Genomic DNA, 23,621 nt, shown 5'->3' with positions numbered 1-23,621 from the left:
GAAAACAAGGGGTGTGCTTGCGAGCTTAGGAGGCAGCAGCGCATGCGCCCCACAGAAAATCACGGGCGTCGAGCCTCACACCGCAGCGATTGCAGATCTTACATGTCAGATAGGAAGGAGTGGGAAGGGGGTACGAGACGCGGGGGGCCCAACACTCACAGCCCGGTGTAAAGAGAGGGATGGAGACCCGTTTGGCGGAAGAAGAGAGCTGACGTGACTGACTTTTTCTTTCTAACTTGAGCCTTACGAGCCCTGTCTGCGGATGCAACCTGTCTGTCATCCCGTCCGTCCTGGTAATCCCTTTTTTATTGCAGCGTTTCCTCGGAGGAGGCTCCAAGCAGAGGGGACTACAATGACAACCTGGTGAATGCACACGAGATGGAGTAAAACATTCAGGAAACGCAGGATGCGCATCCCCAGCTCGACAAGGAAGAAGGTAGAGAAACCTGGCTGTTTGTCTGCTGCCGCACGTCACAGATTTTCCACGGTGTTGTGGATTGATTGTTTCCTTCATCGCCCTCCTGCTGCCGGTGTCGGTGTATAATGGAGAGCTCCAATGGCTCTGGCAGCGACACCAAACCGCAGAACCACCAGTTGGAGAAGAAGAGACTGAACCGAGCTCCTTCCCCGGCCAGACCTTTCCTCAAGGATGTGCACTCCCGTTCCACCAAACCACCTGCCATCGTACCCAAATCCCCCAAACTCAGCAAGCAGCAGCAGGCTGCCACACTGCCTCTGGCCCATCCGAACCGCAGCTCCAGACGCAACACACCCGGGCCGAAGGAGAAACCAGCCACGCCGAAAAGTAACACCAAGTCCTCTGTGGCCAGGAAGCCCTCAAAGGTTCCCCTGCCTGCAGCAGCCGAGCCCAAAGCCGCCAGCATCAAGCCGGACAGCACCAGCAGTCCCATCCTCGCTAAAAGCAAGAAGGGGAAACTAGCCTCTCAAACAGGCCCTCTCAGCCATGGATCCCCGATCCGGGTACCGACCGGAGCGCCTCTCGGTCGGGTCAGCCAGACCGACAGCAGCTCAGACCTGTCAGACTGCCCGTCCGAGCCGCTGTCGGACGAGCAGAGGCTGGCAGCGGCCGCTAGTAGCGACGCCGAGTCCGGTACCGGCTCCAGTGACCGGGATCAGGTGGGAGCAGATAATCCGCCGCGGGGGGAAGCGACCGGAGCGGCTGCTACTGCTGCCGCTGCTCCGCCGCGCACAACCGAGGCTTCCGCCGCCAAGGGAAGCATGTCTCAGGCTCAGCCCGCTCCGGGGGCGCACGGAGAGAAACACAAGCCGGAGAAAGCCTCATCAAGCGCACAAATCAGACTGCCAGGAAACAAGGACGTAGCTGAGGAGGACCTGCAGCGGGAGGTGGAAGATTTGAGATCTGAAAACGACTACCTCAAGGTATGGCGATGCTTTCTCAACAAGTCACAGGACAGAAAAACCTGGCTAATATGTTTATTGTTGCACGGTATAAAATATAACCAGAACATTTTGATGTCTAAAAAGACATTTCTCATTTAATCTCCTGGTCCAGATGCAGCTCCCAAAGAGGACACAAAGCTGTCTCTTTACAGTGGCTACTATGCTCATTGTTGCATATGCTTTATATAAAGATAGAATTCAAAAGTTACATTTAAAAAAACTACAATTTCCCCCAGGCTCTTTTAATCTTGTAGTCCAGATGCAGCTGTTTCCCAAAGAGGAACCAAACAACTGTCTCTTATCAGGACAGTCCCGTTTCAATCCCCACCATCACCTGTTTTTTAAGACTGCTTATGCAACTTCCACCTGCTCACTAATTAAAAGCGCAATCTAAATGTATAATTTAGCATAATTTAAAGGCATTTCCTTTAATGTCCAGCTGCCATCCCGGTGAGGTCCGCTCTGTCGACTCTCCATCCATCATGTCGTCTTTTTTAACCTTCCTGGGCTTCCCTGCAGTTTGACCTTTATTGATGGGACTTTTATTGATGGTGGCTCCATGCTGGTGTGTTCCTCACACTTTTTGTATCGTTGCTGTTAAGTTATTGAAGACTATTTTGACAGAAAGACTCGACATTTTGTTGCCCCGTTCATCTGTGTTGCTTTTTGGGACACATGAAGAAACATCCTCTCCATGTAAGGATGTAAACAGATTGCACTCTGTAGTTGTTTTAATCAGTGTCACCTTTTGCGTGAAGATCCAGCTTGATATTTTCATGCAGGATCCCCTCCCCCTTTCTTTAAGTAGGCTACCCCCATAAGTTGGGGAGGGGAGGCAAACTGATAATGCGGCAAACAATCTTGCAGGTTTTTTCTTTTCTAGATGGGAGACAGGTTTATTTGCATGTTTCTCTCAGTATTATTCCAAACTTGCACGCCTGTCTGTCTCTCTCTCTCTCGGCGCGGTGCAAACACAAGAGAGTTAATCAGCTTTACTGGCTCTGGCTGTAATGGCTTTATCCCACAGGACCTGATAACAGTCAGCTGTCCCATGTGTGTTGGATTCAAACACCCTCCCGCCTGGCTGTCAGTCTGCCAGCTGGGACTCTGAAGAGAAACTCCCCCACCTCCCCCCACCCGCCATGCCCCCTAATGTCTGGGAGTCCCCATCACCGCCTCGTCGGCTGCTCCTGGAAAAACATGTTTATCGCTTTTATCTTATTTTGACGCCTCTCGGTTTTATTAACTCCACTAGAGAAGTTTGTTTCAGTGCAGTTTGTTTGTCAGCAGGATTAGAGAGACAAATACTGGCCTGATTTTTGTGAATCTTTGTGGAAGAACCAGAGAGGAACCCAGGACATTTTTAGATCAGATCTGAGTCACAAACAAGTGATAACATTTGTTATGACAGATGACAGAAAAATCCTGATTTTAATGACACACAGAAGGAGGCAGCGTTAACCGAACGAGGACCTGTTTAATTTTGGAGCAGATTAGGGTCCGATTTACAAACTAGCCTTAATCACATTTTAACATCGGTGCCTAGATTATATCGGATCTGACTCAAAAATAACACCTTATATGAGTCACGATTGTTGCTGCTTTAGGTTTCTCTCTCAGAAATCGATTGATGAACTTACATCAACATTAATTTCTCGTGATTTTTAAAAGCCATTTTCTACAGCCTACTTTATTATGGATTATATGACTGACAAATATTTTGCAAAGGTATGGAAGCCCTAAGCGGACATGCATCCATACATTTTATTTACTCCGTTTTCCAGTGATGACGAGTCATTTCTGGTTGTTTTATTTTACTTATCTCGTTATCTCGAGATTACAATGCTGAACCAACGTAATGTCAGATGATCGTAACTCGTATCCCACTCACGATACGATATGATACGCGATATGTGGCCCGTGATAACGATAATATCAGCCATTCTGCTATATTTGAAATATTGCATGTCACCCTCATTCATGCCATAAGCGTCACTGCAAGGAGTCATTGACACGCTGAGCCAAAGTCGCAGGGAAATCTGTTTAGAGATACTTTATTAATCCCAGTTTGTTAGTACAGACATGCTACACATAGGCCCGAAATACCGACATGCATCAGTGGAGAGATGTCAGAGTGAGGGGGCTGCACATGGACGTGCGCTCCGAGCAGTTGGGAGATTCTCCTGCCTTGCTCAAGGACACCTCGACAGTGCCCAGGAAAGGAGCTGGCACCTCTCCAGCTACCAGCCCCAATTCCACGCTTGGTCCATTGCGGGACTTGAACTGGCCACCCTCCGGTTCCCAAGCCGAGTCCCCACAGACTGAGCTACCGTCTACCCACATTTGTAAATTAAAATATCTATATTTGACGCCAGCCTGTCGGTAATTGTATTGCATGAGTAAGGTTGACAATATATTGCTGTATGGATATTTTGTCCCACCCCTAATCGTACCTCGTATCCTCAGAGTTGCAAAAGCACAAAACAAACACAGAAATAGTTACCTCGTTAGTGTGGGCAATGGCAGCATGGCAGGTCCTGGTCTGTAACATCACAGTGATCAGTTGTTCTGTTTTCTAGATCACCTGAGAATTATCCCGCTATCACAACAAAACCAGCCGTTATCTCGAGATAACGAGAAAAATAAGTAAACTGGAAATTACTCGTTATCACGGGAAAACTGGGTAAATAAAATGTATGCATGCTTGTCCGCTTAGGGCTTCCATAGAAACAGATTTATGGTCTCACCATTTTTTCATGTAAACTTTATCACCTGCTGAGTCCGGCTACTCTAATGTGAGGATTTACTGCTTTAATTTGGTCATACTTGAGAGCAAATATGTCATTTTTGAGTTTCGGACCTGTAGTTTGTAAAAAAAAAAAACATTTCTATGTTCATGAGGAACTGTAATGAGCAGCTAAAGGAACAGATATATATATTATTAGTTGCAGTCCTTGCCATAGATTCTATAAATTCAGTTGAAGAGCAGATAATATAAGTGATCCAGTTATTTACAGCAGCTGCTCAGTAAGGATTTCCACACTTAAGACCCTTAAAGAGACGACTAAGTACTGTTGCTGATGACTCGGTGTACAAACTCTCACAGGATGCCGTTCTCCCCGTGGCTGTGCTTTTTAACCTGGCCATCGATTGGTCCCGACCCTGTGCGAGGTCATTAGCTCCCTCCTCCAGGGCCCTCCTCACATCACAATGGGCTCTGTGCTTTTCCAAATGACGATAGATTTAGTTTTCATTAATTGACACGCTCTCCCTTCAGGATCCAATTGTGCCAGTCAAACCCTTTGAAGATCCATCCCGGGGGAAATATAGCGAGCAAACTGATTCCTCAAACACGATACCCCCCCGAGGTTACTGAACAAACTATCGGAGCACAGATAAATCTCTCCCCCCTCGACTACATGCCAGGTTGTTTCAGTGAAAGGAGATGGGGAATATGAACACATCCAATCCAAGAGATAAGATGCTTAGAGCCAGTTAGTGCTGTTACATCATCGGCACTAAGAGTACTTGCATTGCTGGATATGTAATCATATGATAGTATTAGCATAATCTACAAAGGTATATTATATTACATGTCCTGTATAAAGGCTGTGTGTCTGACTCCTTCTTAAGCATCTTACATCGTCTCTGTGCTGTTACTGAGAAGTCATTGTTTGAGCAAACCGTGAACCAAGCTGCTTTTTCATGCGGCAGAGTGGAGTCTTTATTCGCTACTTCATTATGTAAGATCTGAAATGTATGTATTCTTTATTCATCTCTATCTCACCAGTTATATTCTGGCTGGAGGTCTTTAAAGGCACTCTCCATAAGGCAACATTTGTGATGTAATGATAGCCACTCTAAGCCCAAGCGGTCGCTACAGCAATAAGTCTGTCTGTTTGTGTTTTATATATTACCATCATTTAATGTCACTGTCAGGACAGACTGTCCTCATGGCCATGACATCCGAAAAACTACCAGCTGGGTTTCCTCGCAGGATATTTGAGGAGAGGATATTGTTTTGAACCTCTGTTTATCTGTTTGTAGACAGGAAGTAGTAATATCTAACGGGCAGACTGCCATGAAATGTAATGAGCATATTCATACTCCCCAGTAGCTCATCATTTAGGACGCCACATTATCGTCTTCTAGCGCCAACTTGCATAAAAAACACAAGAGAACAACAACACACGCAGATAATTTTATATATTTTTATTCATTCTGATGCTTATGAACACCCTCAGGCCCAACTTCATAACATTCACTCACTCCTGGTTTGGCTCGAGGTTTCTTAATATATTCAGTCTGTTATTTGTGTGTCCAAAAGTTATACTTTAGTGATCACGGCAGCCTAGAGGGGCCACTTTTAGGTCCCCCAAAACTGCTTCACAACGGCAATATCTCTGTGGTGTACAAAGTATTGTTGCTACAGAATAAGCAGGTAATTTCCTTTGAACTTTCCGCACTTCAGTGTACTTTTTGCTGTTTGCTAACAGAATGAAAAAACGTACACAGCATCAACGAGAAAGTTGGCACTACTTGCAATAGGAGGGGGAATCACAGAGTAACTCACAATATGATACGTGATACGTGGCCCATTATAACGATAATATCACGATACAGTGGTTCTGCAATAATTGATATATTGCAACACAATCATATAATGATGCATCACAATATCTGAATAACTACCGGAACTAATTCATTTCCGTTCACCTAACCCAAAGTGCCACCGCGAGGAGTCATGAAGTAGTGACTCGGTGAGTCAAAATCAAAGGTAAACCTGTTTCGAGCGCCATATTTGTACATTAAAATATAGATAGTTGGCACCAGCGTGTCGATAATTGTATTGCACGAGTCAGAACAGCAATATATTGCCATATCAATATTTTGTCCCACCCCTACTGAGACTAACAATTATTTTTGTTGTTTATTAATCTGTCAACTGCTCTCTTAAATAACCATTAATTGTCTGGTTTGTAAAATGTCAGAAAATGTTCAAAATGTTGATCAGCGTTGACAAGTCCTGAAATGTCCTGAAATGTCAGAATGAAAAAAAATTTCCCATTAAGACGCTTTAATCAGAGAATATTGTCTTTAAAAAATGACTCCTCAATTACCAAAAGTGCCCACTTTAATCGGTTTGATAAAAGAAAGAAAATAAAACAAAATACTTGGATATCAGTCTTACTATTGATTATTCAGGCGTGGAAGTGTTATTAAGGTCTATGTCTTCCTCTGTGTGTCTGCTCTCAGGATGAAGTGGACGAGCTGCGGGCGGAGATGGAGGAGATGCGGGACAGCTACCTGGAGGAGGAGGTCTACCAGCTGCAGGAGCTGCGGAGGGAGCTGGACCGCTCCAACAAGAACTGCCGCATCCTGCAGTACCGCCTGCGAAAGGCCGAGCAGAAGAGCCTGCGGGTGGCACAGACCGGACACGTGGACGGAGAGCTGCTGCGAAGTCTGGAGCAGGACTTAAAGGTGTGTGGAATGTGCTCATGTCTGTATGTGTGTTTAACTGAGTCATAAGTCTGTCATAGTAGTGACCCACTGTTTGAACTGTGAGTGTCTTTGTTCTTGAGCATATCTCGGCATATCTCTCCCTGTTTTCTCAGGTGGCCAAAGATGTGTCGGTGCGTTTGCACAACGAGCTGGAGAGCGTGGAGGACAAACGCAGCAGGGCCGAGGACGAGAACGAGCTGCTCAGACAGAAGATCATCGAGGTGGAGGTCTCCAAACAGGCGCTGCACAACGAGCTGGAGAGGACCAAAGAGGTGAGACGATAATGATGCCGTTTGATGCGAGGCTGCTGCGAGGTCATGGGAAAACGTTTGCTTTCATCCACACAGGGCAGGTGATGCTATGCTGATTATACTCGCAGAGACAAAACAACAAAAGACTCTCAGAAATATCATAAACCTCAGAATCTGTTCTGGCAGAGTGGTGAATGAATGATGATGCCAGTAGAGAGTATCGAGGGGAGGTTGTGTAAGCAGTAAAAAATGACGACCTGGGTGGATGTGATTGTAACAAAATGATGCTGTTTGCACAGGATGAATCTGCAGTCTTCCATGAGATGCTAGTCAGTGTTGAGGCCTCTTTGCTTCCTGCTTTTAAGCTACAGGATCAATGGTGATCATCGGCCTGATCTGCAGGGCGGCTGCAGTGAATTTGTTTCATCAATCACTGCCCTGACAGCCGTTTTAAAACACCTGCTTTGTGCCATGCTGCTCGGATCATCTGAGCAACTTCAGTGTGGATGCATTTTTTTATACAATAATATGATGACAGTTAGAGGCTTAACTTTGTTAGAATAGTTGCGAAAGAAGTGATCATGCATCCACACTTGGAAGCTGAGTACGACAAGAATACTACTGATTGTTACGACCAGTGAAAAGGACCCAGATGCAGAACACACACTCAGAGGTATTGAGATAGGGATGATGTTTATTGCAGGGAAAGGGAGATGGAGATGGGTGGATGTTGGGTTAGCTGCATGGCTGCTGTGTCTGCAGAGGATCCGCCCTTTGTCTGTGTTTCTGTCGTTCTTATTATTCTGCTGTGTTTGGGACATTTCTGGACGTCCATCACTGGGCAGTGGTCTGGAGCTCAGCCAACAGCCTGCAGGTCGGGACTAAATCAAAACGTAGCAGCAAGGTGACATGGCGGTGTCTCTGCTCTGTCTGCAACAGACACTGTTGTAACTATTGCATCTTTATAAGACGTGAAAGGGACTTTACAAAATGAGAACAGGCCACTGTGTCGTTTCTGTGCTCCTGCTGTGACGGAGGGCGGAGCGGACAGACGCACACAGTCGGCAGGATGCCGCAGCTTATTTCTCTCTTTCACTGCTACATTAACAGCGCTCGCTTGCTTCACTTCCTGTCCATGTCGACCACAGCTCTCTCTCTTTTGCGTGCAGCAGATTTGGGTTGAAAACCTGACTTTAGATCTGATGATTCCTCAAAGATACGGCACCTTTCAGGACTGTCGGACATAAATGATAATCCAAGTATAGAACGCTATAGAATGCTACTGTTTTAACATTTCAGATTGAAAACTATATGCATTTTAAGGTACTAATGTTATTTCCAGTCGTATATGCCGCTCCAGCTGTATACAGTGTTTTGTCTATGAGCTTTTGCATCAGTGTTATGCTCATGCTGTTCTGCTTTGGTCCTCTCACAGGTAATAAGATGACCGTAGGCTTTTCTCAGCACCGCTCGGGTTCTGCTGCTTAGTCTAATCAATTCTGACAAGAGCAGGTAACATGTCGTCTGGCAGCAAAGGGAAAGTAGAGTAATACCTGACCAGTCAGTGTGGAGATGGGACTGTTCTTTTGCTAACTGGATGACACTGTTTCCCTTTTCCTGCTGGTTTGGTCGGTCTTCCACTTGGTTGGAAATCTATATCCTTACCTTACTATCTGAGTTTGCCACATTGTTGTTTTTAAAGGTAACTTATCAGCCCCAGACTGATCTGCACGCGCTCAGACGGAGACACAAAATCCACGCCTAGTCCAGATGTGCTAATGCAGCAATTTCAAACTTGTTGTTGTCACTGGGAAACCTTTGATGACCGAACTGTGAGACTAAAGCGAGGAAGAAGCTCATGAGGAGTTTTTTAATTTGCACAGCACGCTGGCTTGAGACGCTAAATTCGCAGCGTCACATTAGACCGCAGACTCTTGTTGTACACAGAGAAAGAGGCGAGCGGGAGAACGAGCGAGGCTCAGATACCGGCTGCTCCAAATAATTGCAGATTTTTTTGCGTTCCCCCGAGGTTTGTCCCAGAAAAACACAAGCCGTCTTTGGATCCGCACTTCGACATCACATGATGCCATGTTTCCCCCTCCTTTACCAGAGGCGCGCGTTCATAATGCAGCACGCCGATACTTTCATTTCTGTTGCGCGGAACCTGCAGGTTCTTTGATTCTCCAGTATTTAATCAGCATGTACTCATTAATAGAGTCTGTAATTCCTGTGAAATTCATAAAGCACAGTGGGTAACCTCTTTTCTTCCTTTATAGTGTTGATATCAGGGGACGATAAGAGCGTTTACAAACATTTAGTCAGGGATGAATTTAAGTGGATAAATCTAACGCAAACCTCTGCTCTTGATGTCGCTCGTTCACAGAGATGCATCTCAGAGACAGACAGAAGGCAGAGGAGGAACACATTGTACTGATAAGAATGTGGTCTAACTGGACTTGAAGGTTGTTCCTTTCCCTTTCTGCTTTAATTAGACTTTGTAGATTGTGACGCAGGTGGAATGTAACGGAGTGTGAGCAGAGAAACCACCAAACCCCTTTGAATTTTTCTACTTTACCAGGAACTTTTAGTTCCAGGAACTTCTCTTTAAGGAGCTGAATGGTTCCCGTGGCCCATTGTTGTCTGCATTTCCACAGCGGCTTTAAGTCCTGGGAAGATTATGCAAATCAGGCCAATGTCGTATGGAGAGGCAATGAAAGTAACTGCACTACACTGCCAGTCCAGTAGGTGGCGGTAAGAAGAAGAGGATGAAGGCCAGACAACAAAGATGGCGCCATAAAACGTGACAAACGGGCCGGTATCATCATTAGTGCGACACTAGCCCGTTTAGCATCCATCTCAAAGCACGGTGATAACAGCTCTTTCAAACATGGCGGGTGAAATAAAATGCTGAGAGTATTCGACCAATCAGAAACAATCAGCGCTGCAGGCCCCGCCCTGAAAGTTCCTGGACCTTTGGAGAGTACTACCCTCCGAGCAGGGACTTTTAAGCAGGTAAATCAATTACCCCGGAATTAAATTTAGACCCTGGTTCCTGCTATCTAAAGTTCCTCAAAAGGTTCCCAGTTCCTGCCGTTGAAAAGCACCTTTAGATCATCTTTTTTAGTGGCTTTACTGTCAAACTTTTCCACTGCAGTGTTAAAAGCGCAACTGACCCCAGGCAGTTTTATCGTCTGTAGCCTTTTAAGTCCTTCTCCTCTTGACCCTGTGTCCGCTCTCTGCTATCAGAAGCTCCACAGTGTGACTCTGGACCAGAGATCAGCACCCCTGCATGCTTTAATCCAACAAGAAGGCCTGTTATAAAACACCCTGGCATGTTTCTGTGGACTCCGATGGGAGGGGCGAGCGAGAGAGGGAAAGACAAAGAGGCAGAGAGCGGCTGTAATCGTATGTCTGTCGGCCCGGTTGGCCTGCGATACGACCACCACACCCCCTATTAAAGAGTTTAGCGGTGCTGCCGGGCTGACAGGAACCTCTGTTGTTACAGTTCTGGCTCGAGGAGCAAATCGCTGCTTCTGTGTGGTCAGTCCGACAGCGAGCAGCGATTGGTCAAGAGATTTTTCATTCCTCTGACATTTGAAGAAAGAGCCACTGATACGTGTAATGAAATGGAACTAATGAAATGTCAACGTGCATAACACGAGCAGCAGGTGATTTATTAGGTGTTCCCTGTGAGCCGTGATAAGTTCATCTTTCATTACGGAAAAGTGATAACGCTTTGTGTTGTGCGCTTCCTGCTCAGCGAGAACCGGTTATGTGCGCTGACACACGGACCGACTCGACATCAGATCTCATGAACACAATGAAAGAAACATTCATGTTTTATAACACGTGTTGGAGGAACTATCTACACGTGTAGGTGTATTTTATTGTAACCCCACACTCAGATTAGAATATGCTCTTCTTTGGTGCAGGTGTAATTTAACTATTAAATATTTTTAGTATGTCTTAAGACAGCTTTCATGGGGACTATTTCTCCGGTAAAAGTTTGTCCTATTAAAATCTAAAAGGTGTGTAGCTAGGATTGATTGCTAAATATAGAAAACTACCATCCAAATTTCAAGATTACAATCACATTAAAATAATTAGAGAGAGACGACGGTGGATTTAACTGCTGAGCTAAACTGGCGCCCCATAATGAAACCATTGTACCTACTTTCAGTGTGAATTATATGTATATGGGTAAACTTGGGGCTGCACGGTGGCGGTAAGCGCTGTCGCTCTCACAGCTAGAGGGTCCCCGGTTTGAATCCCGACGACGTTGGCCTTTCTGTGTGGAATTTGCATGTTCTCCCCGTGCGTGCGTGCGTGGGTTACATCCGGGTACTTCCTCCCACAGTCCAAAGACGTGCTTGTTAGGTTCATTGGTGAACCCAAAAGTGGCCATAGGTGTGAATGTGAGCCTGAAAGGTCGTCTGTCTGTCGGGTGTACCCCACCTCTCGCCCGATTACAGCTGGGATAGGCTTCAGCCCCCCTGCGACCCTGAACAGGATAAGTGGCTGACTTAATTTGGCTGTGTTTCTTCAAATTACTTTTAAATTTATATTCTCTGTATTCTGATTTATTAATCAGCTAATTGCTGCTGTAACTGATACCTATCTCACATCTACAGTAAATGTACACCTTGCAGCTAGTTGGAAAAAGAGGAGCCATGGGCCTCGTTATCCCCAGATGTTCAAAACTCACCTAAGATAACTTCCAGAGGGATGCAGCCTTCCTCTCCATCAGTTCTGAATATCAAACAGCAGCGTTGTCTTGATCTGAGCGTTGGAAGTATTTGCATGTTTTTCAGCGCATGTAAAAATAGCAGTGGAGGGTTTCTCCAAGAGTTCCTCCAACCTCCCATCTTTTGTTGCTGTGTTTCACTACTACAAAGGTACGAGAGGGGAATGCCTGCATTCTTAATATGTCAACAGCGTCTGTGTGAGAGTCGCTGCAGACGGTGTTTGTTTCATGTCGGAGCAGCCGCCTCCTGCTCCTCTCTCACTTCTTCTTCACATCTCAGCGTCCGCTTTGATTCTCCTCGTCTCATCTCTGCTTCTCACGACTCCTTCATATCCTCCCCCTCTCCTCCGCGCTCCTCTGCTGAGGTTCCCTGTCGGAGGAGTGTGAAGGAATCTCATTGACCTAGTTAATATCTGGTGTCTGACTCCACCAATGGGAAGGAGAGCAGGCGTGAGGAGAGGAGAAGCGCAGGGACTCTGCTGTAAGTGGAAATCTGCTGCAGTGACACGCGTCCATATAAAGCTTATCATCACACAGCGGCTGTGCAGCTGGCTCCATTTCAACATTTACATAATGGACAGGAGAAGGTCTTAATACGTCAAATATGACTGTTATTCAGGTGGAGATCACTCAGATGAAAAGTTTAAAAGGTCAGACCTGAGTTGTGAAAAAGGTTTTAAAATGTCACACGTTTCTTTAACTTAAATTTAGTGACTTTGAGAAATCTGTAGGATGCGTCGCAAAGCATTTCAGAAGCCATGACATCGCCACCCTGCAGGGAAACAGACAGGAAGCAAACAAGGAAATCATCAATTCTGCATGAAAGCCCGGAGTGATGTGTTTTAATTCTGAAGCGCAGCACTTTGAAGTCCAAAAAAATTCCTCCTCCATATGAACAACTGTTTTAATTTCCACGAGTATCAAAGCTACCACTTGGTAATCTTTAAACATCCTGAAGCATTCACTGCGGCAGCAAATCAAAGTGTGTCTTTAAATGTCTTCAGACACTTTAAGGGACACTTTAAAGCAGCACATTTGTATTAATCTCCAAAACAAATCTTGATTCATATTTCATATTTAATTTTGATTTAAAGCTGCAGTTAAAGTCTTAAAGCTGGTAAACTCTTATCGCCTTGCTGTACAAAACCAGTCAGAATATTTAATTTAAAGTAGTAAAAATATGATAACATGATCAATTTGATTGTATATGTTTTGAGTTTTTTATTGTCCATAAATGTACGCTGTGAGCAACTAGTCTGCTGCTATCTACATGCTTGTCCCTCTCTTCAGCAATGACTGGTGCAAGTTCAGAGCTGCTGCGACCCTTGAAGGTGCCTTTATGTTCATGTTTACAGTTAAAAATGCAGAATAAATAAATAAATGCATAGATAAACACTAATGCAAAGATAATCCGTAAGCATTTCTCTTAAACCTGACCCAATCGATGTTTGTGACGATGCATCTTTACTTTTAATTGCGTCGCAGCGACGCGTCAAACGCTGTCCCATTTCGAAGGCTCCTTCAGGTGCGTCCTCCTTTTCCCAAGATTCATTGCACGCCAATCCAAACAAGATGGCGGACTCTTAAACAGCTGAGGAAAACGCTTTTAAAATAATTAGGGTTAAGTTAAGTGACGTTAGTTCTGATAGCTAGATAGCCCGGTAGTTACCTGTTGCTAGGAGACAGGAGCCGCGTTTGGTGACGGGAACAGGAAATCCTCCGTAGACAAGACGTCTCATTTCAGTCCGGCCTTAACGTCTACACGGGCAATGAATCAGCCCTTTGAATGGAGACACAGCTAATGTTTGCTATGTTGACTAGCATGTTAGCATGTTAACATTTGTAAAATGACCTTTAAGTCCACCTGAGGCTGATGGGAAAGTTTTTAAGTTTGCAGGTAATTTATCATAAACCGAAGAATTGGACCGATAACATTTTAAACAGATTGTGATGCGAGCTCAAAAATAAAGGCCCGACAACAAACAATCGACGTGTTTACCAAATCCCACGGCTCTCCATCCAGGAGCTGTTGAGACATTTCAGCACAAATATAACCCTGATGGTGGTTGTGGAAGAAAAGTCGGTAACATCTTTTCTCTGGGGGTCATGATTGCCTTCCTGACAAATCATTGAATAGTTGTTGAAATATTTGAGGCTGGATCAAAGTGCTGGACAAACCAACAGAGAGGAAAACAGACCGACACTACCAGTGCTGCTGAAAAGCTCCCTTTATTCTCCCTCAGCACACTGCTGCTCAGCTTAACCCAGAAAACAGCAGAACATCCACAGAGCCCATCCAAGGTTTGCTTCTTGTACGCTCCTCTCCTGCACTGTAACAAATGGTTTTAGCGGTTATATTTAGGGAGGCTGACAGCAGCTTGGCAGGCTGTAAGTCAGTCTGAGTCATTGTGTTTCTCACCTCTCCTCCAAACACAGGGAACAGACAGGCCGTCAGAACAACAGAGCTCCCAACAGTGAGATGGGGGACGTAGCCTTGAGTGAAATGTAGTCCTCGACAAAACAGGTTTGGCCTCGCTGAAGGTTTTGAGTGAAGATGTCAGTATTGATCTGAGTTATGCAGCCGAGGAAAGATTTTGGAATCACTTTTCGGCCTTTTCTACAAACGGAGAAGAGGAAAAATAGAGCCACATTAGGGAGGTTCCATCCTTTTCAACAATGGGTCAATAAGCATGCGTTGTGAAAGGGGTCACTTAGAGAAACCTACAGATAACTGCTGTCTCAAATTGAATGCAAAATGATCCGATTTAAGCCTTTAAATGTCATTATGTCAATATGTTCATGGTTTCAGCCCTATACAATGTAGTTTTTTGTTCATTTTAAATATTGATTAGTTCAGCTTTAACTAAAAAAAGTTGTTAATGATGCTCAGGTACGTTATGCACGAGTCTGGGGAACTACTGGAGGTTGACAAGCCGCCATTACTGCGGTGGCGTCTCCCTACATCGTTTGAACGCAAGCTGTTTTTTCTCCTTTTACCATCACTTTCTATGTGACTTTACTTTTGACAATGATGTAAAGGACATGTGGAAGAACCTATTGAGTTCTCAGCTGTTCTAACAGTCTTGACGAGCTTTAACTTTGAAAAAAAAGAAAAGAAACTTAGTGCACAATACATGAGCCTTTACGCCATGAAGAGTCCCTCTGTGTGAGAGACCGGACACTTTATATAGATTCACGGGCCGTGAAGAGGACGAAGATATTCTTTAGAAGAAAGTATTATTATGACAGTAATTTCGGCCCTCTTGGAACGACCTGTAGATGCAGTTAGTTGTTCATCGCCAGGCGATTAATGAAATGATCTAACGTTTCTCCACTAGCCAGTTAGCATAATCGCAATAGCATAGTAGCAAAAAGTAAGAGCTGCATGTAATCATTACAGTTACATTAGCAAATTAATAGAAAATAAGTGCTTAATGAATATCTATTAAAAAATGTATTTGCCATTGTAACTTGTCTGTGAAGACTAAATGCAGCTGTTAATGACTAAGTTAACTAGCTATCAGGATAACGTTACATTACACAGCACGTCATCACGCTGTTGTTGCAACCAATGTCTTATATTTAAAATCTAAATCATGTTAAATTGGCCTGATTAAGGGACCTTCATCAGTGACCGGAGGCAGCTGTTTAACATCTTTACTATCTATCAGACACCACCGCAGTAATGGCGACAACACACAAACTGGTCACCATATTTCATGATGCAAATCTGACCATGTAAACTTTCCACCAAGCAGAACTCCCTTTTTTATTTGCAGCAACAACTCATGATGCTTTTAAAAATTTTTTATATACAATCCATTAGCACAAGCTCCTCATAAAGTACGGAGCACTGCTTGCACCCTTCCTTTACATCCTCCATCAGATTCAAAGTGCTCTATTTAGGGCGCTATAACATCCTTAGAAGCTACGGGAGGAAAAAGCCCCGAGCGTCTCGTGTGTTTGAGCGTCGTGGAAGCCTATAGATTGGCGCTCTCGTTTGAAGTGCGCTCGTTATATAGATGAAGAGACGCAGTGGAAGATGGTGAGGCAGACGGGTGTGTGCACTCTCCTGGCTCTCTGGGGCTGTGTGTTGCATGCAGTCATGATTAAATGATGACTTCAGCGATAAAGACAGAGACCTGCCCACACAGCTTGATGCACTCTCAGGGAAGACTTCATCAAGCTGCGACATCTGAGGGAGTCTTATCCACCATCTTCCTCCTCTGATACATGCTCTCAATCGCTCTTTTTCTACTAAATAATGCCCCTTCTTTCTTTCTTTCTTTCTTTCTTTCTTTCTTTCTTTCTTTCTGCTAAACTATGAGACAATTGTAAAAAATCTCTTGTCCTGCTGCTTCTCACTTTAGAGATTCATCATTCATTTTGAGAAGAAGAATGTAAATGCTGTTCATATTGCACTCTGTAGACAGGTTCAACAGCCTGAAATTAATATTTAATGTGTCATTCGTAGACACGAGCCTTGTCACATTTTCCAAAAATATAGTATTCCTATGTTACTATTTCAAACAGGATTACTGTAATCTCCTCCGTGACTAATAATACATGTCAGAATGCTCTAAAATAAAGATAAATGTGACACACATTTACCAGCTTGAGTTTACACTTTAAATTGTGTGAACACAGAAAAATAAAGATAAATATGTCTGAGTGGTTTTTAAATCACTTCTTAAAGAGCAGCTCCAGTCATGTTTTAAGACATATAAAATGCTCTGCTTGAAATAATAAATTGTGTCTGATATGTTTTTTCTGCAAAATACGTTTAATTACCACAGTCCCCACCCACTATGCAAATTTCCAACCATCCACTCCGTCACAAAAAAAAACACGTCTCTGCCATCGTTTAGCAGCAACTTGTTGAAACTTAGCTAGCTTGAAATGTAGTAATCAGTAGTAGTCACATAAACGTTAGTAGTCAGTAGTGAGTTTGCAAAAATTACGATGACGGCTACAGCTGGCTCGCACATCACCGTGGTTTCCATAGGTTGCACATAATGATATGCATAGCATCACCCTGTTCATTAACGGGATTGGCTCCTTAGGTTTGTGACGTCTCAAACCTGCCAATCTGAACATGTGTCGTTCAGCCTGTCCTTGGTACACTGCAGTTTAAAAGCAGACAGGCCCAGCCATGGAGATGGCTGATATGTCTTGTAGCACATGAAGAACACCACATAGAGATGTTTACAAGGTTAAACACTTGATTTTCACAGGAGGGGGGCTTTAAGATGTCAGCACCGTGTAACTTCATAAATACACACACAAAGTCTCGTAAAAATTCCTGACAGACCGTTTATTCATCTAAAGTAAAACACCCATGTCACAAGTACAGAAAAGCTTCGCAGGACTAGCAGGCTAACTGTCACTAACAGTTTAGTGATTGGTATTAAGTGGATTATCATATTGAATCTGAATTACTAGTAAATACGACCCACAAGGGTTGGTTCTTTACGTTTTAAGCAATTTTTGTTGAAACACTCAAGTGCCACTTCAAATATTTAGACATTGTACACTCCTTAAAGAAGCATTGAGATTCTTAATCTCAATGGGACTACCTGGTTAAATAAAGGTTAAATAAATAAAAAATAATTGGGAGAAGGGACAGAACAAAAAAACATCAGTCCATCCATTATCTAGACCGCTTATCCTGTACAGAGTCGCGGGGTGCCTGGAGCATATCCCAGCTGTCATTGGGCGAGAGTGGCGGCGTTACACCCTGGACTGATTGCCAGTCAATCACAGGGCTGAGACATAGAGACAGACAACCTTTCACACTCACTCTCACACCATTTGGCAATTTTAGAGTCATCAATGAACCTAACGAGCATGTCTTTGGACTGTGGGTGGAAGCTGGAGTACCTGGAGGGAACCCACTCATGCACAGGGAGAATGTGCAAAGTCCACACAGAAAGGCCAACTATGTAAACAGCTTGTAAAGTGAAGAGCATAGCACAGATGAAGTCATAGAAAAAGTGAGAGAACCGTTTCCTCTATAGATAAGCATATAGATGGAAAATTCAAAGGGCAGAATAAATCTGTACAATCAGACGTTTACCAAAGACATTACATTTAAATCCCAAAGGAATCTCCCTCTGCTCTCTGCTTAAATGAAGTGAGAAAAAACTACCTGAGCAAGTTTTGATGTGGGAGCCAATTTTTCTTTCCATATCTAGAATCAGTTCTGCAGCAAGAGGGTCAACCCCGGCTGCAGGCTCCTCCCTGCCTGTGATTCCCCTCTACAAAAATTGAGATGGAGTTCAGGGAGGAAACCCTCTACAGAGCCGAAAACACTTAAAAAGTCCTCTTTAGCTGGTCGATACCACACTTACAGGCACAAACTTATGACATGATCCTCCATCTGGACTGATAACGAGTCCAAGTAACGACCGTTTGGATTACTGTGGGCCACTGCGACCACCTGAGCTCAGAGTTCGTTATCTTTTACAGCGCTCGGTGGTGGCTCGGGAGTCTGCTGGGCTTTACAGCACTGTGTTTCAAATCTCTCTTTCCTCCTTTATTGGCTCCCCTCCGACTGCTCCCAAGCCACAAAGACGGCATGTGTGCAGAAGCGAGGGCCCCTCCCTCTTATTACCAACCTATTGTGAACCTTTTGACACACACAAGGGGACAGTGGAGTGCTGGGTGGCGGAGAGTGGAGCGGGGGTGAGGACGACCTCATTATCAACCAGCTGGACAGTCCCGCCGGGCCACTCAGACCCCCTCTTCTCCTCCATCTAACACCCTCCTCCAGCCCTCCAAAGTCCTGTCAAAAATGAGAATGAGGCTCTGTTGTCTGGCTCCCATTAGTGAGCAGGAGAAACATGGCTGGAGCCCAGAGGGAGAGCGATCCAGGCAGAAGTTTATCATCAATAAGGGTTTATTTGTCTGTGCTTTATTAGCATATCCACGCATGTAGTGAAGACTCAGACTCCTAAAAAACAACTTTCCTCGTGCTAATTATGAATAGCAGATGATCATAGAAATGGCTGAAGTCCCTAGTTACATGATTATAATTTTTGCAGGATAATAAGCTGCTGATAAAAGCTTAATTAAAGCCCGGCAGCCATCTTGAGGAGGCTGCTTACAGGAACAATCAGATATAGCGCACGCTAAATAAGCTAACTGTGTGTTCCCACTGTTGCACAGGAAGGAGATTTGATCCTGTGAATTTAATTGTCTGATCTTTCTGATTGTACAGTCATCTATTATAAGCACATTCTAACCACTGTACTTATACGAGATCTCTAAAGGGTTAACATTGTAGGCAAATATGCTATGTCATGGTCCCAATGCAGGACCCCATATCTCCCAAATACTCATTAGAAACTTTAAATTTGATAAAATAAAATTCTCCTTTGTTAAGCTAGTGAATCAGCTGAAAGATCATTTTGAACAAAGCACGTTTTCATTATTTATATAGGCTGAAATAAGCAAATGAAGATGCTGCTGTTGATAACGATGCTAATGCTAGCTCACTGAAACATCAACAGGCCTTTTGATGACGCTAGTAAGACGGACGTGTTTTTTTTAAAGATTATTTTTTGGGACATTTTTGTCTTTATTTAAAGGGCAGCTGAAAAGAGACCGGAGAGTAGGGGATGACATGCAGCAATTGCCAAGGGCGGGAGTCCAAACTGTGGCCTCTGCGTCGAGGACTGTGGCCACGTATACCTGGCACCTCCTCTACCTACTGAGCTAAACCTGCGCCCCCTAAGACGGCCATTTTTATGTTTTTTTCATGATTTAATTACAAACATTAAGGAGAAGGTTTGCTAAAGACGACGCTCAAGTGGACCAGCTGAGAAAAGTACGTCAACAGGCAAGAGAGGCAGCAAAAGCTGACAATCTAGCGTCTCATTGGCTAATCCCTCTACTTCACACAGATAACATTAAACATTTGAGCAGTGGTTTGAATTACAGATCAAAATCTGACAGCTCTAAAGCAAACTATTTGCCAGTAGAATACATTCACTGTTGGTTTCAGTCTTTTCGAGCTACAGAGAGATTCATTAGTGTGTCTCGTTGGACAAAAGCGTCTGCCAAATGAATAAATCTGAAGGTACAATAACAGCTGCTTTATCCTCTAAGTCTCCTTTCAAAGAGAATTGCTTAATCTCAGCTGCACAAACTGGTTCACGACCGGTTACATCGAGAAAAAAAAGTTGATCCCTGTTCTGTTCTGGTGACATTTGTTATGGCAGGAGCAGCATGGGAAATGTTAGTATCTCTTTCCACTTGTGATTTGTCAGCATTATTTAGCCTGGGGGAGGGGGGGCTTCAGTCAAGTGTATCTTTGTGATCGTATCCGTCTCCTCTGTACATCATGATGAGATCAGAGCGACATCCGCCTCCCCTGCCCTCTCCACATGGCTCTCTCTCTATCTCTGCACATTACACACCGCTGGCACGCTGCCAGTCTGCCGTCCCAGAATACTCGGCGGGACCTGCCGAGGAGTTTGCAGGCAGATGACACGGCAGCTCTTCCCTCCTCCTGGCCTGTCTGAGCCACAGTGTCATTTATAGCTGTTAGCGGTGCTCCACAAACAGGACGACTCTTGTGACACATTGAATTTTTTCTTTGCAGCCTCCACTTAGAGTCACGAGTATGAACTGTTATTGAGAGTTCAGGCTTTTAGGTATAGATGACCTCCAGACAGAGCAGAGGGACTGAATGCCTTTCAGATATATCGGCCTCTTTCTGTCACCTTCGTCTCCCTCGGGAGGGTTTTTTGCTGAGACTGCACGCTCTTTCAAAACACCATCCTGCAGCACGTCCATAGTTACACACATTCCCACCTGGGAGCTGCCCACTACCTTCTCATTGCTTTACAGTGTGATCACTGTCGAGGGGGCAATGTGCTTCTCTTTAGTCTTCTTGGTTTCAGAGTTGATTTATCATTCTCTTACCTTTTGGCTGTTGTTGCCACCTTTGCTTTTAAGCTCATTTTGGACTTGGTAGCCATTTGCAAAAAGAAAACAACACCATACGTTTGTCTAGCAAGTCATGAGAAAAACTCGTTTTTTACAACAAGGACAATGCAGCGGGAAGAATGCGAGTAGTAACAATTTGTCCAACAAAATGATTCGCCTGAGAGCTTGATAAACATTTAAATACCACTCAAGTATTTGCAATAAATACCCTTCTAAAGCCAGTATGCTGTTAGCTTAGCTTAGCACAAAGACTGAAAGCAGGGGGAAAGAGCTAGCCAGGCTTTTTTCTAGTTAAAAAGTCTGCCCTCACTAGCTTTCGTGTAGCAATTTCTTACTAAAAAAGAGTTTAGCTTTTAGTCTTAATGCTAAGCTAGGCTAATGGCCACTTGGACCCATCTCTAAATCTCTACATAGACATTAAAGGGGTTTCCATTTTTCGATGTAACTCTTGTAGAGAAAGCAAATCAATTCAAAAACCCACACGACCAACTTCCAACAAACGAATACTCTACAACAAAGACAGTAGGAGCTGTTTTTGATTTGCTTTGTGGCTCACGGGTAGAAGTCTCTTCAAAATGTACTAAATCACTGACCGTTTGTTCATCCCGCCTGACCGTCTCTTCACGTCCCTTTTAGAACAAACAAAATCAATCACCACTTCCCCCTACTGGCCTCCAGCAGTCTGGGACCCGTCCCCCCCGTTAGACTCCACCATCAGCCCTCGCTCAGAGCCACGGGTGGAGGTTGCCAGTTCTGCGCTTGTCAACCCTCCACATCAGTGAGGGGGCTGAATCAGGCCCACAGCAGCTCTCTGTTTATCATGTCTGCATCTAGTCCTTCAGTTTGTTCTTTATGGCCAAAGTGATTGATGAGATTTTAGAGGCATCCCACGGTATAAAGATCTCATTTTATGTTGTATACAGATATAAAATGATAATAACAGCTCAGACAGAGATTGATTAGAAAAACCTGAGTACTGACCACAGCCCTCAGTGATTCTTGTGATCTTATTTACTTTGACAGAAGGCCCCGGATATCAAAAGGAGTCTTTTGTATGAGTCAAAGCACATTTTCTGTTGTAGTCCAAAGTTGGTAGTTCAGTTTTTAAAAAAAACAAAAAACAAGATTAAAAAAAAGGCATGGATTAAATGTCCTGACTGCCCGTCCTAATGTAAGCTGTGTTTGTTAGCATCTCAAGCTAATTGTTTCGCTACACACAGTAACTCCTAAGGCCAAGGAGGAAATCCTACCTACATTAACTTTTAATGTTTGGGTTACAGGTTTTGTTACAGAAAGAACTAAAAGAAAACAAATTAAAGACTCATTTAGTGTGTAGTATTTCCTGACCGTGTGGATGCTAACGTATCACAGGGTTACGCTAGCAGCTTTGTCTAGCTTGTATTCTAGCTGGTCTGAGCTCCAGCAAACCAAGAAAATGTTGTTTAAGTTTTATATTTGTCACACACAATAATTGGACCTGATTTTAAAAGCCTTTTCTCTAATAGCGTTAATAGCGAACATATACTTTTCAAAATACTAACATATAGGCTACCAGTATGTTAGCTAAGCAGCCAAACAGCTCTGAAACATTCAACAATAATACTTTTGCATATGATGTATGCATCAACTATAAGCCTATTAAGATCCCTTTAACAATGATATAATTTTAAAAAGGGTCACATATGTGTAAATAAGTCAGAGACAGCATTTAAACACAGCTGTTTAATCAGCTAGCTTCAATGGCTAGCTAGCTAAGCTACAGCTAATGCCAGAGACGGTTATTTCGACCAGGCAAACAGGCTTTTTTTTTAAATTAAAAAACAATTATTTCACAATTTACACCATTTTCATCTTTCTGCCTGAAGAGAAAGAAAAGCAGGTTGTTAATTGTGATCTATCTAGTGGTACACTTCAATCAAAAAGTACCAAAATCGTATCCTTATTCCTTTTATTTTCTGCAAAATGAAGTTTTAGGATTAACCGCTTCATTTCCTGTCATTGCCAGCATACGACGTAAAAACATCACGTTCAGCCACTAAAAGGATTGTTACTCCTGGAAATATCTGCCTATCAATGGATCAGTAATGTCACTGTAATACTTAAATTTCAACTGTATCCATTATGCTCAATCAATTACTCAATTCCTTGTGTTAAAGAGATTTTTCAATTTGCTTCTCAAGCTATCCATTACCACGGCCGCAAGAGATGGACAGGCAGTCAGGTGATGGGTCATTAAGTACGGTGAGAAGATTTCCCGGCTTTACTACTGCTCACAAGGCAACCAACCAGTGTAGCTTCTGACTGAGAGCCAGCAGAGACATCTTTACCTTTAATTATGAGACTTTAAAGAGGTCAAAGCATTTGGATGTAAATAACACAGAGGGTTTTTTGTGATAATAAGGATAAGTTTTGAATTGTAGTGAAGTTAGACTATAAATTAGCAGAATAAATATAGATAAACAATAGTGAGAAGTTCAGATGTCAACACGTCTGGATAAGTGGTTTGAACCTGATAAGGGGTCAACTGACTGACCTAAGAGTCCAAATAGGATTAAAATGATACTTAAGGAGACAAAAACATTTCCTCTAAATCACAAAGTATTAATTAAACACTCTATATTTCAAATTTTCTCCATTAATAGCCAGTGAGGGAACGATATTACTTTCATGGTTCGTACAACCAATAGCTGTAATCAAGTAACACATACAATATTTCCAGAACTTAGCATGTTGTGCTGTGTTTTTTATTA

General features: G+C 43.6%; 1 protein-coding gene across 7 annotated transcripts in view; it reads left to right on the top strand.

The window, feature by feature from the left end:
- The first annotated feature begins 72 nt into the window (after window positions 1-72).
- Window positions 73-23,621, top strand: part of LOC138611357 (microtubule cross-linking factor 1) — an 82,075-nt gene continuing 58,526 nt past the window's right edge. For all 7 annotated transcript variants that reach the window (XR_011309608.1, XR_011309606.1, XR_011309607.1 and 4 more), the window contains exons 1-3: window positions 73-1,401; window positions 6,679-6,903; window positions 7,038-7,196. Coding sequence is in view for 4 of the 7 variants with exons in the window: in XM_069684419.1 (XP_069540520.1) it covers window positions 544-1,401; window positions 6,679-6,903; window positions 7,038-7,196 (1,242 nt within the window). In the remaining 3 variants the exon portion in view is untranslated. The remainder of the gene's footprint in view (window positions 1,402-6,678; window positions 6,904-7,037; window positions 7,197-23,621) is intronic.

Source organism: Semicossyphus pulcher, unplaced genomic scaffold, assembly GCF_022749685.1.
Source record: "Semicossyphus pulcher isolate SPU_LCO1_2020_fin unplaced genomic scaffold, fSemPul1.0.p SCAF_7, whole genome shotgun sequence".
Lineage (NCBI taxonomy): Eukaryota > Metazoa > Chordata > Actinopteri > Labriformes > Labridae > Semicossyphus > Semicossyphus pulcher.
This window is presented reverse-complemented; position numbering and strand designations above follow the sequence as displayed.